Here is an 18,191-nt window from a genome sequence, read left to right on the forward strand (position 1 = left end):
GAATGAGATGGACATCGTTACCCTAGGCACATGTATGAAGACGAATGGTGTGACTCTACTTTGTGTACAACCAGAGACACAAAAAATCGTGCTAAATATGTATACTATAAATTGAAATGCATTCTGCTGTCATGTATCACAAATTGGAATAAATAAAATTTTTAAAAAAACTTAAGAGAAAGATCCCGTCTAAATTAATTTTTTAATACCTATTTAGGGTGCTCATCAGAGAGGAGGGAAGAGAAGCCCTTACACTGGGTCACAGGTAAATTCCTCTTGGGCTTGTGGCCTCCTTCCCGGAGGGCCCTGACTCAGATCTGGTACCTACCGTCGTCCGCATAGTACCAGTCGGGATTCTCCGCGTAGGTCGACCACGAGGTGGTGTTCTCCTCCGCGTTCTGATGCTCGGAGCTGTAGTCGTAGTAGTCGGGGGTCCAATCTGCAGGGACGGGAACGGCACAGAAGAAACCTCAGCATCAGCATCTTATTTAGTTGGACACTTTTTCCTGAAAGAGTTCAAAATCCTCAAGGAGGAATCCCGTGTCTTTCCAGCTCTGCATACTGATGGGGGTGGGTAGCCGGGATCAGGCTTTGTGGCTTTTCACTTAGGGGTGTTACAATCCCGCAAGGCCGTGTCGTTATTTGGCAGGGCCAAGGGCACTGATTGAGAGTGCAGGGAGGTCAAGCCTGGGCTGTGCACTAACTGTCCTCTCTGTGCCTCGATTTCCCCTCTGAGAGCAGCAGGACCGGGGCCTAGCAGGCCTCCATGGTTCCGTGGGGGGTGGACCAGGTCAGGTTCTGCAGCTTGGGAGCGCCTGGTTGGGTGGCTCTGTGAGCAGCATTTCTTCGTGAGACTTTATTCGTCACCTTAGTCTCATGAAGTCACTTTCCTTTGGGTGCCAGCATCAGGCTTCTCCCAGCCGAGTCTACAGAGCCACCGAAATAGCTGGTGTTTACTGAGCCCTTGCAACGCACCATCTCATTTCATTCTCACTCACATCTAGCAGGTGTATCATTTGCTTGACTTCAAGTTAAGAAAATTGAAGCTGAGAGAGGTTGAGTCACTTGCTCAAGGTCACGTACTAATACAGGGCAGGGTTTTAGCTGATGCAACTTGTGTCCATGTAACCACTAAATCTCAGCAGTGATCTCAACCCCAGGGCCCCACTGCTTTGACTGGCATCGTCCACGGCCTTGGCTACACCCACACGTGGCTGTGGGAGAGGGTCTCCAAGCATTCCCTCTCCAGACCCCGCCTGCCAACTAGGACTCGCCAGTCACAACCTTGATAAGGTCGTGGCTCTTGCCTAACAAACGGGAAGGCTGTGCGTGGAGTTGGCCTCTGGTGAAAATCTCATGCTAGACCAGACTTTGACAAAAAGCCCTTTGTTGTCCGGGGCCTTGGAAGACGCTGGTGGCTCTGCGGCTGGCGGGGAAGAGTTTGGAATGGGAAGAAGTTGGGTTAGTTTTGTGCTTTCCAGCTGGTGGGTGTCAGGGAAGCTGTCCGGAGATGCGTATGATAATGAGCTGAGCCCATGCAGACAGGCGACTTGAAAGGGACCAGGCAGAGCCGGGAGCCCGTGGACGGCGTGGAGAGTGGAGGACGGCACTCCACCCACGCCTGATAATCAGCCACCTCATCTCACCATCCCCTCCCTCATTGCGTTAGAGTCTTTATGTCTCTGGCTTTTGAAAAATCCACTTTTGCACAATGGCCACTTTATCTTTCCCATTAAAACGGAACCGTCTTTTCATTTCCTTTTTGAATACGCCAACTCTGGCTCCTTGGCAAAGTTTCCCATCATATCTCAGTGTCAAGTCCAGACTCCCCTTTGCTTGCTCATTATTTCTCCTGAGCTGCTTTTCCCCACTCTGAAAATGGTCCCAGAGGAGGCCACCTTTCCTGGGATGAGGATCCAGGTTGAAGACAAGGCCATTGTCTCCCTGGAGCAAATGACGTCTCCTTCCATCCCAGGGCCGCCGAGAAAGACCAAGAAGAGGCACAAAGGAAAGGTTCTTCTGAGTTGGACGCGAAGGATTTCAAAGGGACATTTGGAAGAGACAATGCGAGGATGAAATCATTTCTTGATTTCTTTATTCTTTGGAGAATTTGTTTTTGTTTTTCCAACAGGGGTTCACAGAGAAGAGCCCATGGCTCATGGTTCAGGTTGTCCTGTGGTTTCTCCCATGGCTCCCACGGGTCAGGGGTCTGACTGGCCGACCTTGACTGGACTATCAGGGATCCCTCCCCCAAGAATCTCTGGAAGTCCTTTGGGAGACTCTTACATAGAGGGGACGGTGTGGGGTTTCCAGGGCATGGGGGATGGGTGAAGTGTCCGTGGGAGGACTTGGACTTGAACCCAGCTCTGTCTGCCAGGGCTGCTCATCTCTCAGGGATTCCGAATCACATTCCCGCTGAGCAACACCAACAGTGCCTCCTGTTCGCCAGGGTCGTGGGTCCTTGGTTAAAGGGAAAGAACCATCAGAGAGAGACTCGGTGGTCCTACCACCAGAACAGAAGCCACCCCATAGAGGGTTGTGCGACGAAGGCACGGAGGTCCTTCACGTGTGGGGGAGCCACAGTGTGCTTTGATGGTCTTGTGGGAGCATCACGCAGCAGGCTTCCTCCACCTCCAAACTCTATGCCTATTTGGTTTATCCTCTCATGTTGGCACTATCTATACCAGAAGCTCGTGTTGTGCATCTGCAACCAGACAAGGATTATGCCAGGGGCTGAAAGGAGGCACGGGGGACCATGGAGAGCTACCTAGTTATACAAATAGGAGTGGGACGTGGCCTTGACCTCAGAGGAAGCTCCGGGCGGGGTAGGCTGGAGGAGAAAGCCAGTCACAAGGAGATCAAAGGGTGGTACTGACCCAGGAAGCCAGTGGAACAAGAGCCCCAGCCATCTACCAGCCGGAGCCCAGCCCACATCACCCAGCCGGGTCAGATCTGAACTACCCAGCTAAGCCCCATCTAAATGGCTAACCCCAAGAACGAATATCTAAATACACAGGTAATGGTTGAAGCCACTGAGTCTGGGGTATTGTGTTACTTAATAACAGCAGCAGACATCAGGATTGATTGATGTTGGGTTGCTAGCGGAATAACAATTGTAGATATTTGAGGTATAGGAACATCCCTTACTGGCCAAGTTGGCTGCAGAATTTAGGTTTGGGATGATGGTACCTCACTCTGAGATTCACTTAGTCCATCTGATTTGTTTCCTCCAACTAGAGTGTTGGTTTTTTAAGAGGAAGGGCCACGTTCGACTTCACGGTGCCCAGCAGAGCCCCGTGTGCAGTTGTGTTGGGCAGACCCACCTCCCCCTTGGCCTCTGAGCCTCCTGCCTTCTGATTGGACAGCACACGGCTCTGCCCCAAAGATGGCCCCTGCTTGAGGCAGAGCAGTGGTGAGTTCAGGAGAGAAACTCGTGAGATGTGGGTCATAAGTAATTAGTGAAGAAAACTCCTGACGGGAATCTCAGAACTTGTCCAGATGCTTTCTTAAGTAAAGAGGATCAGGATCGCTGCCAGAGGTGGATTCTCAGTCCGTTGATAGATTGTAGCGGACAAATTTGGGTTCAAATTCCAATTACATGAAAATTTGGGCTGCAAGAAAGAGGAGAGGCTTGGCGAAGAAAGGGGCAACTGACAGAAGTGTTTTATTTCAGGTTTAAAAAGAAAAATGTGTGGATTTGTCTACGTATCAGAGTCTGTTTCTAGGGACTACCAGGAGGAATGGTGAGATCATGCTCAGTTAACCAGAGAGCCCTAATGACAGGTTATTGCAAACTGGATCCTTCCTAGGGGTCGACACTAGGCTAGGTCGTGTGGTTGTGCACAATCTTACTTAACCTGAAGCATCCCCAAGGCATATGTGACACTATTTCTAATCCACACATAAGGAAAAACCAAAGCAGAAGGACCTGGCCTCCTAGCCCACATCTACCTAACTCCAAGCCGTGTTTGCCTCTTTACGAGCCTCGTTTGGGTTTATGTTTCAGAAACTCCATGGGTTTTAGCTTTCAGGAAGCAACATGCACTGAGATATCTTTAGCACGTGCTCCGGGTCCTTCCACCAAGATTACTGTGTCCACGTTTAGCATCTCTCAGAACAAGCGCAGAGGTCCTGCAATGGGGGCTTCGCAGCTGCTCTGGTTAAAGAGCCTGCCAGATGTGCGGAACAGAATAAAAATCCCCGGAATGTCGTCCCTGTTGGCGTCATCCATCACGGCGGCACGGACAGCTCCTCCGAGGGCCTCCCCCGGGCCCAGCCCTGTCGGACTGCATTTGACGCTTCCACTCTGGCTGACGGGCAAGCGCAGCACAGGGCCTCGCTGGCAGGCGGAAGGACAGCTGATGGATGGGCTTGGCCTGTGTTTTGCAGGGCAGAGCCCAGCCAGCTTTGAAGAGGCATTTCCGCAGGCCTGCTGGCTGCTGTGTCACCTGCTTTGGGGAGATGGGCACAGTCTGTGCTGTTTGATGACCACCTCCTTCACTGCCCACTGGGGACTGGACACCTTCTGCTCCAGCCAGGCCCTCGCTGTGCACTGTCTCCAGCAAGACCCACCAAAGAAGCGGCTTGCCTGTGGGCATGAGCAGTGTCCCCTCTCCACACTGCTGTCTGGAGCCTGCAGGAGATGACAAAGTCCATCAAAGCACAACCCCGTGCCATTCAATCACACACCTGACGGGCATGGCTTAACACCTAGCCTGCCCTTTGCGTGACGGGTCCCCTGTCCCCTAGCCAGAGGCTCTTGGAGCACCTCGAGGTGGGTCTTAGGAGCAGCCTGTCCCAGGGCCCATTCATTCTCTCAACAAATTCCCACAAGCCATTAGCAGAGATCTTGCAGAGCCCAGTTTCACGGGGTGCTCAATCCTCTGCTTAAACACCCCCAGGGATGGGGAACCTATTAACTCCCAAGGTTCTGAGGGCCCATTCAGATTTTTGGAGAATTCTGCTGGTTCGGAAGTTCTTCCCGACTGCAGATCAAACCTGACCCTACAGCTTCCAGTCTACTGAACGGCAGCTCTGAAACTTACGAATGAATCCACTCCTCCCCCATGACCTCTGTGAGGCAGGGTTGTTCAAGTTGTCCTCTGCACCATTCCAGGATGTCTAAACTCACTGGCGACATCTTTGACAACGTTCTGGCAGATGGCAGTAAAGTGTCTTGTGGTAGAGAAACTCCGTGATTTCCACAAAGTTGCCTCCTAGACCATGGGTGGGGCTGCTCTTCAGACTCTCCAAGACAGTGAGTCTTCTCTGTCTCCTCCTGTGTCTCTCCACAACCTCTGCAGCTCTGTCTCTTTGACACCCAGGCCCTTTAATGGTGCCTGAGGTAGAGGCAGCCTTTCCAGCCCCTGGGCCTCTCGCTGGCTGTGCGTGTGGGCGATGGATGACCGTCACAAGGGCAGCCCTGGGAGTGTGACCTCCGGAGGATCTGGACTCCACACCACCAAGTTCTCTCCTTAGCTTTGGGGAAAGATGCAAAATCTCTCAAAACCCAGGCCCCATGAGTATTTCCACTGTGTTCCCTGAGCCCATGGGGTCCTGGAGCCTCGTGCTCTGGGCTCCTGATGTCTGTCTGCCCGTATGTCTGTCTGGGCTTGGCTGCTGGAGAATGTCACCACTGAGCTGCTTCTGACCTGGCTACTGTTCGCCTTGCTCCAAATCAGCCCTTGGTCCAAAGTTCAGACATGAGCATGGCCTCTGTGTCTGGTTCCCGTCCTCAGGGGGTGCCAGTCCCTATCAGTGGGTGTCAGCCTCTGGACAGAGGCAGCCATGATCCAAGGTTCCTCCTCGGGACTCTGAGAACCAAGGGAGACAGGCACCCAGAGCCAGCGGCCACAGGAGGATGACGGGAGGAGGAAATGGGGTCCCGGCTCCCCGCGAGAGGGGCCCAGTGGGTCGGCCTTCCTGAAGCCGGCCATCGCTCAGGCACACCCTGGCTTAGCCTTTGTAAGTCACTTCAGCCACCAACGGGCTGCGGGACGAGGAGAAAGTTGCCTCCCTCTCTGGGTCTCGGTCTCCTTCTCTGTAAGATGAGGGAGCTTCCCCCTGGCTTCTGAGACTGGCCATCTGAGGTGTCCCAGGGCAACCTGAAGCTGTGCAAAGCACTGGGTGAGGGGACTGTTCCTGGGCAAATTCCCTAGGGGTCTGTGACCCCCTGAACCAGCTGGACCTGAGAGCCCTGTAATACCTGCCCTTCCGCCAGCGCGGACTCAGGAGGGTGGGAGGCCACAGGGTGGTCAGCACACTCACCTGGGTCCAGGTCATCGAGGAACGGCACCAAGGAGAGCTGAAAAACAGAGCAACAGACACAGCGCGTTGGGCCAGGCCAGGCCAGGCCAGCGGGGCGCTCCCTGGGCTTCCGGAAGCCAGAGAGGACCAGATCCAGGTCACAGGAGCACTGGGCGCCTTCTGGGGGTGGGGAGGGGTCTACTTGTCGATGTCCCCTTCCTCCTCAGCAGAGCCTCGTGTTGCCTCACACACCTGTGGGCCCACGAGCCCAGGTCCTGACGCTCCGCCAGTTGAAGTGGTTGTCTGCCTGGTTGCCCCTTACGTTCTAACTACCCCATGGGAGGCCTTTGAGCAGGAAAGGCAGACTCAGGTCACATAGCTGTGACGGGGACTGAATTTAGGCTCAAGTCTGAGTGATTTCCTTGAGTGACAGCCTTTGGGGACTGGGGATGGGCAAACGCTTAAACTCTCCAGACATTTCCGTTGTTCTTGGAATAAATCACGAGCACCCACCTGGACCTCCAACCTCTTCCCATACTCCTTCCTCCCCCTGCCCTTTACTAAGCACCAGCCACACCCGGCTTCTAAGTGGCACAAGCCAAGTTCCTCCCACCTCGGGGCCTTTGCACTGGCTGTCTTCGCTACCTGGACCTCCTTCCCCGCAGTCTGCCAGGTCTCAATTTAAATGCCATCCTCTTAAGAAGGCCTTCCCCAAACACCCTATCAATCAGTAGGACATCCCTCACCCTATTTTTGTTTTTCTGTTATTACACCTGTGTATCCCCACCACGGTCCTCATTACAGCCTCGTTTTACACTTGTTCACTTTTGCATGTCCTCTGCCTCTGAGATTAGCTTCTGTGGAGGTCTTCATTTGTCACAGACGCATCACTCAATGTCTAGCACGTGCCTGGCCCGGTGGCATTCCTCAGAAGGTTTTGCTGACGAGTGATCTGAACAGTTCCCTTTAGAACGCAGTTCTTAACCAGAAGAAGAAACCTGAACTCACCCCATAACTGGAAAAGGTTCTTTCCCTTCAAACAGGAGGCTCACACTAAGGCCCCGGGGCAGTGCCCCACCGTTGGGCTTTATAAATAAAGTTTTATTGGAAAATAGTCCCATGACCATTTTCCCTTTTTTAAATATATTTTTTTAGTTGTCAATGGACCTTTATTTTATTTGTCTATACGCGGTACTAAGATGCAAAACCAGTGCCTCACACGTGCTAGGCAAGCGCTCTGCCACTGAGCCACAACCCCAGCTCCACACTTTTTTTTTTTAATGACTGCTTTTGTGCCAACAGGGGCAGAATATTTGTGACAGAGAAAGCATAGCTCAGAAAAAACCACCATCAGGCACTTTCCAAAGTCCGCTGACCTCTGGTTAGAAAATGAGAGCTGTATCCCTGGGCAGACTTGCCCCCGGGTCCTGGCTGCAGGGAAGCTGAGCTCTGGGTGCCCCCTCCCAGGACCCAGGGGATGCAGGCAGCTCAATAGCTTTGCCTCCTCCACCTTCGGCTGAAGTTTTAATTTTCTGTTTTGCTGTTGGTTTCCTTAAACATCTTTGGGAAGCAGGAAGAGGATGAATTAGAAAGGAAGATAAGAAGAGACAGGGATCACCTCCTGATGTGCAGTACCGAGGCAGGACATCGACAGAGAGCATTGTGGAAAAACAGGCGCCTCTTGAATCCACCCTCAGGGAACACACGGGTCCCAGTGGAGATCCAAACCCCGGGGCATTCTACAGAAGGGCGAGCCTCCACTCCTCCAGAGTCGCCTCAAAGGAGAAAAAACAATGGAGGACTGTCCTTTGTTTCAAGAGATGTGGCAACTGAATTCAGTGTGTGGTCCTTTGATTGGATCCCAAATTTAAGAGAAGCACCACAACAAAGGTCATGACTGAGACAACTGGGAAGTTTAAATATTTCCATGGTATCACCATATAGTGTCGAATTTCTTGGGGATGTATAACGTTGCCATAAATTCATAGGAAAATGCTTATTCTAAGATGTGCCTGCTCAAGTGTTTAGGGTGGTGTCTGCTCTCTATCTGCAAATGATTTAGCAAACAACAGAAAACACACACACACACACACACACACTCACACACACACTCATACACTCACACACACACACACTCATACACATACAGAAGAGGGAGCGTAAAAGTGGCAAAATGTTAACAGTTAATCTCGGAGGGTGAAGGATGTCCACTGCGTTGTTATCATTTCCATTTTTCTGTAGGTTTGAAAACTCACAAAATAAAAATTGAGGGAGGAGAAAGGAATGCCAAAGAAGGACAAAAGGAAAGAGGGGCGGTCCCGTGAGGTCTGGGCCTGTGCCTCTGCCCCATTTTCTACACCAGTGAGGGGGGACAGGTGTTTTGTTTGGGGGCTGGGCTGGGAGTCTTGCCCAGGGAGGGTGTCAGGCCTGTGGTGCTGGTACAGGGAGCACCCGAGGATGCTCTGGGTGTCAGCATGGGGCATGGGGGCCCTGGGGACAGACGTCACTCTTCCTCCAACCTCGCCTCACTGCAGCCGCTGGCTGGTGCTTGGCCCTGGGCGCTGTACCCTGCTCCACCTGCCCTCCGTTGACCTTGTCCAGAGGACAGGGCTGCCCTCTCCTCAGGAGGCACCGCAGGAACTCTTCTCTCTGAACTGGAGAGGGTGGCCCGTGCCTGGCTACCATCAGCCCTGAGAAGTGTGCAGGACAGGAGAGAGGACTGTGGGGACACCCTTTCTTGGACCCCACCAGGGAAAGGTCTTCAGGACCTGGGCTTGAGCCAGAGCGTGAATCTTGGCTCTAAACAGAGCCGAAGGGACACCCAAGTGTCGTGCTGCCCTCGGCCAGCAGGTGGCAGGCACGCCCTTCCAAGGCCGTGCTTGGCAGTAACCAGGTTAGGATGCAGCTGGACTTCCTGCCCAGAGCTGACCTCTCAGGAGGCTGACTGCTGCTGCCCACTTGAGCAGCAGAGGCAAGTCACTCTGTGACTCACTGTGTCCACCCACAGAGAGGCTGCGATGGGACGTGGGAGCCAGAAACCCAGGCTGCGGATCTGGGAATACTATAGGGGACCCTCAGAGCTGGGACCACGCAGTTTCAGGGCCACGCTCCTGAAACTGACAAGGACAGGCCTGCAAGCAGAATGATGGACACAGAACCTACTCCTTTTGTCCCATGAGTCTACTCCGTTTCCCACAGGGACAGTAAAATGTAGAAGAACTCTTACTCTTGGACTTGCAAATCCATAGAGGAAGATTGATGGAGGAGGAGGAGGAAGAGGAGGAGGAGAGGAGGAAGAGGAGGAGAGGAGGAGGAAGAGGAGGTGAGGGTTGTGATAACTAAGAAGTAGAAGAGACCAGAAAAAGGATCTCAGTTCACAATTATGTAGAGCTAACCCTGAGCCACAGACTGTGCTCAATGGGTGCAATACATGTTGTCTAGTTTGTCTCACATAACACTGGATAATTTAGGTACAATAAGTATGTCCATTTTAGAGGTGAGAAAATTGAGATTTGCAGAGATTAAGTTGCCCTAAATAACTCAGCTAGTAATGCTGGAGCCGGGTACAGAGGGTCAGCCTTACATGGGTGTCCTGCTCTTACTTGTCCTCACTGGGAGGGCCCAGGGAATCCAGGCATGCAAACCCTGTCGGGAAAGGGTGGAGGAGGAGACAGAACCCTAAGAGGGGCAGATGCTGAGCTAGGTTAAAATACCAGGATCCTGTTCTTGGAAAGCTTTCTATTTATAACAGGTCCATCTGCAGTGGCTCAGGCCTGGCAGACCACATAAAAGGCCATTTGGTCTTAGGGGGAAGCACAAAAGTGAGCCCCAGCTGGTCGCCTGCGGCAAACACATCTCAACCAACTCTCCACCCTGATGGGAAGGCACACAAGACACTGTCCACTTCTCCAACCTCCTCCATTCCTAGTTTCAATGGGGCTGAGACTCCACGTGTCCCAACTGACCAGCTCCTCCTAGGTGGCTGGACTCGGCTGCTGCTCACAATGGAAGGCGGTTTCTGCAATGGATCCAGCCGAGGGTCCCTCCACTCCACACTTGGACTTTCTCAGTGGCTCCACAGCTCAGGACTCTGACCTTCCAGAGGTCAGGAGCAGGCCCTTGGCAACATTAAACTCCCCAAGCCACCAGCAAGCTTGTCTCAAGGTCTAGTGTAAAATTACAGTGTAATTTTCTTGGGATGCTCTAATCTATTTTGTCCGATCTAGTGATTATTTTCATCTAGTCATGATTTTAACTAGGTTCTCGCTCTGCCTTTCAGAATTCCAAACCTTCTGGAAGACAAGACAGAAAGGCTGAGGCTGAAAGGCTGAGTTGCTGTGTTCCAGCTATCCCATGGAGTCGGTGGAAATGTTCTCAGGCGATGGGCAGGCAGAGGGGGGCCAGAGGCCTAGAAAGGGCCTACAGCAGAGAAATCTTCCTCCCAGTAGGTGAGAGGCTGGAGCCCTAATCTCAGCCATCTCTTCCTTCTTGGATGTTCTACCAGGTACCTGGTGGAGCAGATGTCACTGACCACCAGGGAAGGATGGCGTTACTCCCGAGGGCAGCCCGGCGGAAGAGAACTTGGCACTGTGGCCAAGTGGGTCTGCAGCTGCTGGATGGGGGGGTGTGTGACAGGGACACATGCACACAGTTCAGTAGGACCAGTCCCCACTGCTAGATGCAGAGCTTGGGGCCAAAGTAAATGGTGGAGGTGACAGGAAGCAGTCGAGAGTGTCCAGGTCACTAGCCCAAGTGCTGTCCCCATACCACCCTCCTTCTCTGCTTCTGCTCACATCATGAAAAGAACAGTTAAGCCAACCCACGGGTCCTTTGATCCATTAAATTGTGGCGAAATATATGTATCATTATATATAACCTTAACCACTTTTAAGGGTGGCCTCTTTGGCACTCATTGCATTCACAATGTTTCCATCACCACTCTCTGTGTGCAAAACGTTTTTCTTTTCCCCAACATGACTTTCACCCATTAAGCAATAACGCCCCCTTCTTCCCTTCCTGCATCCCCTGATAACCTCCTTCTTCTTCTCTCTGAACTTGCCTCTCCTAAGTGCCTCATATAAGAGGAACCCTGCAACATTTTTTCTTCTGGGACCGGTTTTATTTCATATGCATAATATTTTCAAGGTCTGTCCATGTTGTAGCATATATCAAACTTTCTTTCCTTTTAATGGCTGAATAGTGTTTCATTGTCCTGCCTGTCTGTCTGTCTGTCTGTCTATCTCTGTCACATTTGGTTTATGCGTTCATTCACTGATGGACACTTGGGTTCTCCACACATTTTGGCTATTAGGCTGCTATGAGCATTGATGTACAGTTATCTGTTAGCGTCTCTGCTTTCAGTCCCTCTGGGTGTCCATCTAGACATGGAGCCACTGGGTGATGTTGTAGTTCCATGTTTAATTTTTCCAGGAATCCCCGCACTGTTTTCCAGGGCAGATGTGTTTTATGATCCCACCAACAATGAATGCAGGGTTCCAATGTCTTCACCCCCCACCAACAGGGAAACCAATAACATAGAAAGTATTAATTTTTTTTTTATTTTTAAGAAATACCGCCATTGTGACAATAATGAGGCGGAGCCGGCCTGTCCTTTTTATGCCCAAGGACTCTCGCCCTTCTCACTTGTGCTCACAGGTGCTCAGAGCTGTCCTGGGGTTGGCGGGTCCACTGGGGCTTTGCGTCCATCTTTTCACCTGGGGCTCAGGGCAGGAGGGAAGTCTGGAGGGAAAGACTTTGGTGGAAAGTTTGGGTACCTCGGAAGAAGACGCGGGTCCGTGTGCCTGCAGGGGGTTTCCTTCTTGAGAGCCTGGGTGTAGCTATTCACAGAGAGGAAGGGACCCCTACAAAGGAGGGAGCCAAGGCCCAGTGAAGTGGCTCGCGTGGGGACTTGAGTGGGCTGGCAGATGGGGAGAGACTGGAGCCCAGGCCCCTATTTGGATACCAGTCTCTGTGCCTGCCTCAGAGCTGTACCCAGGTACCTGGGTGCTGGGCCGCAGCAGCAGCAGCAGGGATGGGCAGGGGCAGGGGCCGGGGGGAAGAGTGCCCCATCTGGGGACCTGGGAAATTGCTCTTTAAAGACACTGGTTCTCCAACCTCAGGGGCCTAGGGATTGTGGAGAGAGCTTGGTAACAGCACAGACCCTGGGCCACCTGCAGGCACTGTGCTCCCGGGGGCCTGGCTGGCTCCGGAATGTGCATGTACCACCAGTGCAGCCCGTTCCGCCCTCGGCCACGCTTGGATCCCACCAAGTGACCCAAGGAGATGGAGGGTTATCTTTGTTCCCGGGCGGCTGTTGAATCAGTCCACGCCTCAGTTTCCTCAATTATAAAAACAAGAATTCCCTCACCCACTCTGAGGTTCTTATTTCAGAGCATTTTGTTTCTCAGGGCAAGTACAGGACTTGCAAGGGACCCCTCTTCAGGTGGGCACTAGGTGACAAATATCTGCACAAATGGACCATCCCAGGGACCTGGGTCGAGTAGACTTAGGAAGAGGTGGGGCTAAAAGTGAGGGAGTGAGCCCGTCCAGGGTGGAGACTGGAGAAAAAGGAGCCCTCAATTCTGGAGGTGATAATGCACCGAGGAGAAGATAAAACAAAGGAGTAGGCCACGTCTGGGTCCTCCACGGACGGGAGCCCTCACATTAACCTTCTTGGCCAGGTAACTTCAGCAAACCACCCAGGGCTTCCGCAAAGTGAGTGCCCACTGCTGGAAACCAGCTCCACCACCAAAGCTGTCCTCCACGCTGTAGCAGGTGACCCGTTGCTGGTCCCTGAGTTGACTTAGGTGGTGCCTGGCCAGGACATGAAATGACACTGAAATGCAGTCTGAACAAGTCTCAAGTTACTGTCAACCATCCCAGGTCCACCTCAGGGAGAGACTCGGGTGGCCGGTGCGTCTCCGTCCTCCATCCCTGGCTGATCTGCTCTCCGACAAGGAGAAGCAGGCTTCGGGGCAGGGCTCTAGCCTGAGGACAGCCAGCTAGAATTCAGCACGTCCCTGTGTTTTGTTGGGTTCTCCATTCATGGTAGAGACACTGTCCTTTAAAAGTAGATCAGTCTAGATAGAGAAAAGGGGAGTCTGTTGAACAAAAGGAAACTGGTTGGGGCCGTGGCAAAAATTTTCAAGACGGGATTCGTTCATGACAAACCCTGACCTAACTGGTTGGTTAACTGGCAAGACTTGATCCTTCCAGGGTCAGAGGTAAAGAAAGCTTCAGGGGCCCTGAGGAGGCTTCAGGTGGGATCAACCTGATGGAGTCTGAGGCCACTGCCCCGTCTGACACCCCTGGTTCCACATCGAACAGTCCCACAGTCCTTAGCAGGGTCCGGTGAGAGGATCCATGCCACAGTGGTTAGGAGCACCTGCATTGGGCAGATGGGTTTATCTGTAACCTGCCAGGGCGCCATCTTGGATGGATTATTGAACTTCTCTGTGGTGTGGTTTCTTATCTGTGAGAGGAGAGGGACACTAATCCCTACCTCCTGGACTTGTTGGAAAGCCTCAGTCTGATAATAAACATAAAACACACAGTATTTAGCATAGGATAAGGACTCAAAATTGATCGCTGCTGTTATTGATACCACTGTTCGCCATTGATGTCGATGATGATTTGTATTTTTTTTTGCAGATTGCTGAGTGCACCCCGGGGGGAGGGGCAGATTGAGGAGAGCTCACTCAGTGCAAAGTCTTCCTGGAACTTGTTTGTCAGGTCACAGGCACATCACACCGGCTCCCTCCCCCCACTATTTTCCCTGGGATCTTTGCCAAGCCCTAAGCCAGGAAACCTTATTATATTAATTATGAAGAAAAAGCATGTTTTATTTAAAATCCCGGCTGCCGAGTATTCTGCCATGCTGTTTCTCTGTGGCAGCAAAATTGCTTTTGCATTTAGGAAACCCTAATGAATTCAGAATGTAAATGTGTCTGTGCCTATACACACATGTGATTTCCTGCGACCTGATTTCCCTAAATACCAGTGTACACTGCCAAAGCTAATGAGCTGGACTCGTGCTTCGGATGGGTTTTTTTAAAAAGATCTATGAGAAGTTGCAGTGAAATTCAATGCTTCCCTTTTTGGGAAGAGTACGTGGAATCCAAGAGAAAGGGCCACCTCTTCTGCCTCTTCTAGGTTCTGAACGAGACGGGCATTCTGGGGCGCTTAGACTTTGGCTCACATCTGCCCATCAAAGGCCTTATTTTGGTCCTACAGCCCATGAAGATTTGGGAGCTTGAATCAAATCAGATGCTGGGCCTGGCTGCTTGGCCATCCCAGTCTGGCTCCAATGCCTTGACAGCTACAGCGTCTCTGAGCAATAACCAGACAAGCATGCTTTCTCATTCTCTCTCTCGTGACAGAAGCAGGCAGATCCTGCACATCAGTCACGTGGGAAGGGCACAGAGAGTGGAGGGACCACAGGACCTGGAGACTTGTGCTTCAGAACACTTGCTCCTCCCTTCATGGTGCAGTGTATGAATGTGAGTCCAGTGTCTCCAGAATGTCTCATTTTCAAAACACTCAGAGATCTGCGTCCGTTAAGAAATGTTCTGATTTTCCAATGCTGCCTGGCAACTAAAAGAAAACTAGAGCACTCAGCAGGCTGACCTTCTACCTGCCAAATAAAACCTGGGCTGTGAGCAGAAAGGACTCCGGGTGGCCAAGTCACAACCCTTGGCTGATGCAGCCGTTTCTACAGCTCTCTATCTGGGAAGATTCTAGAGTTCCAGGATTTAAAAAGCCCAGAAATGTGAGCAAGCAGGCATTTTAATTTGAAGACCCCTTTGTCGGGGACATAAAAAGCCATTGTCTCTGCTTCTCTCTGGGGCTGGACTGGGATAAGCAGGACAGACCTACGAGCACTGTTCTCTCTTGCTTCTGACCCTGCAAGAGGCCAAATCCCATTGCAGCCAGCCCAGTGTGCCCTAAATGACCCCAAGAACTAGAGTAGAATGAGATTTCTGGACAGTCCCCATCATTCTTACAATCAAGTGGGCCTCCCATGATGGATGAGGAGTTGGACAGGCCTGTGTCCCAGTCCTGGTTGGCAAAGTAGTTGAGCGTCACAGGACTTATTTTTAACCCGAGAACAGGGCTCACGTACTCATCTACGCTGGGTTCAGGTGCTCAAAACTGATAATTCTGGAAAAAAACAATCTAGACCAGATTAGGAAGGCCTGGGGAGGATGCCCCAGAGTTCACAGCAATGATGCTTGACCTGGAGCTCTTTGATGAGCAGCTATTGAAGTTAAAATCCAAGCTAAAGACGCTCCTAAAGAGCAGTCAACAGCATGTTCACCGTGTGACCCAATTCACAGGAGAGTGCCCAAAGGTCTTCCCAGTGGACAGCAATCACAGATCCTGCGAATGCCTTGCTTCAGAATGTCAGCGGCATATGGAACCCATTACCCTCCACCCAGCAATGGGCCCTGTTCTAAGAGCCTCCGTACCTATAGAGTGGATTGTGCCCCTGTGATGAGGACCAAAGAGGTCTCATGCTTAGCCAGGGCCCAAGGCCTGACATCTAAAGCTCAGCTCTTCCACTTCCCAGCTCCGTGACAAGTCATCCTGCTCCATATCTGTAAAATGGGACCAAGGACGATACCTACGACTTAGGATTCTTGTGGGAGATCAATTAATCTGCAGAAACCTCAGGCCTGGCCCTCAGGACTCCTCTTTCCAGGCTAAAGTCGGTTATTATTCTTAGCCACAAGGGTGGGAGAGGCCACCCAGCCCATCTGGCTCTGTGGCTTCTGTCCCCCAGTGATGCCCCAAACTCTCCAAAGCATCTGAGTGCCTTGGCCACTTTCCTCTGGATGCCCATGCGCTGGCCTGTGGAATTTGAGCCACCGTCTCGACCACCTGTCTGGCACACATCTGGGTAAGAAAACATTCCAAAGCCCCGAGTCCTCTCTTTGGAATTGACTAAGCTCATTGCCCGAAGGCGATCTCTCATATTTTCTCTTTTATCCATTATTGACTTATAATTTCATCGCTAGCCCTAAAAATTCACTGGGGCTTGCAAAAAAGGGATTTTTTTTTTTCGGGACCATTATCCTTTCTGTGAACTTCAAACAGACTGCATCCACCCTTCTCCTTGCAAACTTTAGGCTTAATTCCTTCCGACTGGTACTTTCTCTAGGCCTCCCAGGGGCCTCTGATAATTTCCACCATCTTTCTGTAGACCTGTGGGATTTCTGCCATGTGTTGGGCCCAGACCGCCAACAAGCAATCAAATGATGCAGGAGGGGGGGTGGTGGTGCTGATAGCAATCTGTAATTGCAGCCACTGCTCATGCCCGAGTCATAATTTGAAAAGAAACCAAAGTCAGTCACTTGGCAGCTGACTATGTGGCCAAGAGAGGTGTCTGAGCAGAGTTTGCTGAGGAGGAGGCAAAGCTGTTGTCTAAAAAACACGCTAAGGAGAAATCCTGTAATTTAATCTGCTTCCTTCAGGAAGCAGTCTTTGGAATGAAATGGGACGTCAGCTGCAAAGGTACTTAATAAGATGCAGAGGCTCCAGCTGTTACTTCAGTTCTTACCCTTTGCCCACTCTCTTCCACCCGCTCCCCAACAGAAGAGAACGTTCTCTGATTTTTTATAGGGAAGCTGTGTTCATTCTGGAAATTTTAAGTAAAAAAAGAGCTCACATTTATTGAAAGTCTCATCGATGACCTCATTTAATTGTGACCTTCCCCGAATCTGTGAGAGATTAGCACTTGGTTCTCAGGCGAGAACACCGAGACTCAGAGAGATGGTGTTCCTGGCCCCACATTCCTTACCCGCAGAGAGGCCAAGCTGAGATTCACCCCTGGCCCCAGAGCCACGCTCATGCCTCAGCCCACGTCCTGCGGGGAACTCCTAGGAGGCTCCACCTTGCCCTGGCCTGCAGAGATCCAGCTGAGCCTGGGACCACAACAGCACACGGCAGCAGGGGCCAACATCTCCACCTCCCATCTCATCCCAGAGGTTCTGAGTCCCCAGCCCAAGACCCCCTGATGGGACTTCCCTGCCTGACGCCCTCCAACCTCCCTCGGGCCCCAGCCACTGGGGTCATGGAGATAAAGGAGAAGAGGTGCCCACCACGAAGCCTCTCCCCAGACCTAACCCGTCTGAGCAAACCCTTCGCCAGGACCAGCAGGATTCCTCTCTAAGGCCCATCCCAGCGTTGGCTCCTAAAGGCAGGAAACTCGGGTGTGTCGTCACCAGCACATCCGCAGACTGTTCTGGGGAGAGAGTTGGTGGCTCTCGGTGGCCTCTCATCAGGGCCTCCGAGATCCATGCCAGATAACAACGGGTGCCTTAGCGGATTTTCTTCCCAGGCTCCTTTGTGGGAATGCTTCACGCAGGCTCTCAAGTCAGACGCATGTCACCCTGGACTAGCAGCCCGCGCCAAGGCCTCTCAGACTCAGGACATACTCACTTTGGCAATGTTTGCCTTTCCCAACTAACGTCTGTCCTCGCTCCCTGCACAACTGGTTTCGTCTTCCCAATAACCTCAGGATCCCTGGACTGTATAGACCTTCGAAAAGGACACTTACCCCGACGGCTGACTTTCCCACAAGAACAGTTAGCAGCAGAACATGGAGGGCAGGCCTCCTGGCCGACATCCTGGCAGTTGAAGGCCTGGGCTTGGCTCTCGATGCAGTTTCTTTGGTTGTCTTTGCCTTCAGGGGGGAAAAATGTCAGCCTCCAAGGATTCAGGAACAAATGAAGAGGATGCAAATTATTAACTAGGCATCAAATACGGTTTAATGTTTTGCAAACCAACTATCTTGATTAAACAAATGGTAACTTTGGGGCTGGGCTGAGTCATGGGGTAGTTTCTCTTCTGGGAAGAAAAATCTCCAAAGAAAGGGACTGAGGTAAAGAGCCCCCTAGCTCCTGGGTGCACTTGAGGGTCCAGTGCAGAGAGCTGAGGGTGTATCT

The 18,191-nt window shown here is 51.9% G+C and overlaps 1 protein-coding gene and 1 long non-coding RNA gene across 5 annotated transcripts in view; both read right to left on the reverse strand.

Annotated features, from left to right (window-relative positions):
* Window positions 1-17,973, reverse strand: part of Habp2 (hyaluronan binding protein 2) — a 31,674-nt gene extending 13,701 nt beyond the window's left edge. For 2 of the 4 annotated variants that reach the window (XM_078046554.1, XM_078046508.1), the window contains exons 1-3: window positions 17,804-17,972; window positions 6,268-6,304; window positions 329-439 (exon numbers count right to left, since the gene is read on the reverse strand). In XM_078046554.1, the coding sequence (XP_077902680.1) occupies window positions 329-439; window positions 6,268-6,304; window positions 17,804-17,872 (217 nt within the window). In that variant the 5' untranslated portion in view covers window positions 17,873-17,972. Of the gene's footprint in view, window positions 1-328; window positions 440-6,267; window positions 6,305-17,803 lie in introns of all 4 variants that reach the window. The other 2 variants (XM_078046621.1, XM_078046584.1) reach the window with 1 other exon arrangement.
* Window positions 3,640-6,255, reverse strand: LOC144377168 (uncharacterized). Its single transcript, XR_013437857.1, has 2 exons — window positions 5,046-6,255; window positions 3,640-4,633 (listed from the first exon to the last, which is right to left on the reverse strand). It is a non-coding gene; the product is annotated as an uncharacterized LOC144377168 (long non-coding RNA).
* Window positions 17,974-18,191: the final 218 nt, after the last annotated feature.

This window comes from Ictidomys tridecemlineatus, chromosome 1, assembly GCF_052094955.1.
Source record: "Ictidomys tridecemlineatus isolate mIctTri1 chromosome 1, mIctTri1.hap1, whole genome shotgun sequence".
NCBI classification, from domain to species: domain Eukaryota; kingdom Metazoa; phylum Chordata; class Mammalia; order Rodentia; family Sciuridae; genus Ictidomys; species Ictidomys tridecemlineatus.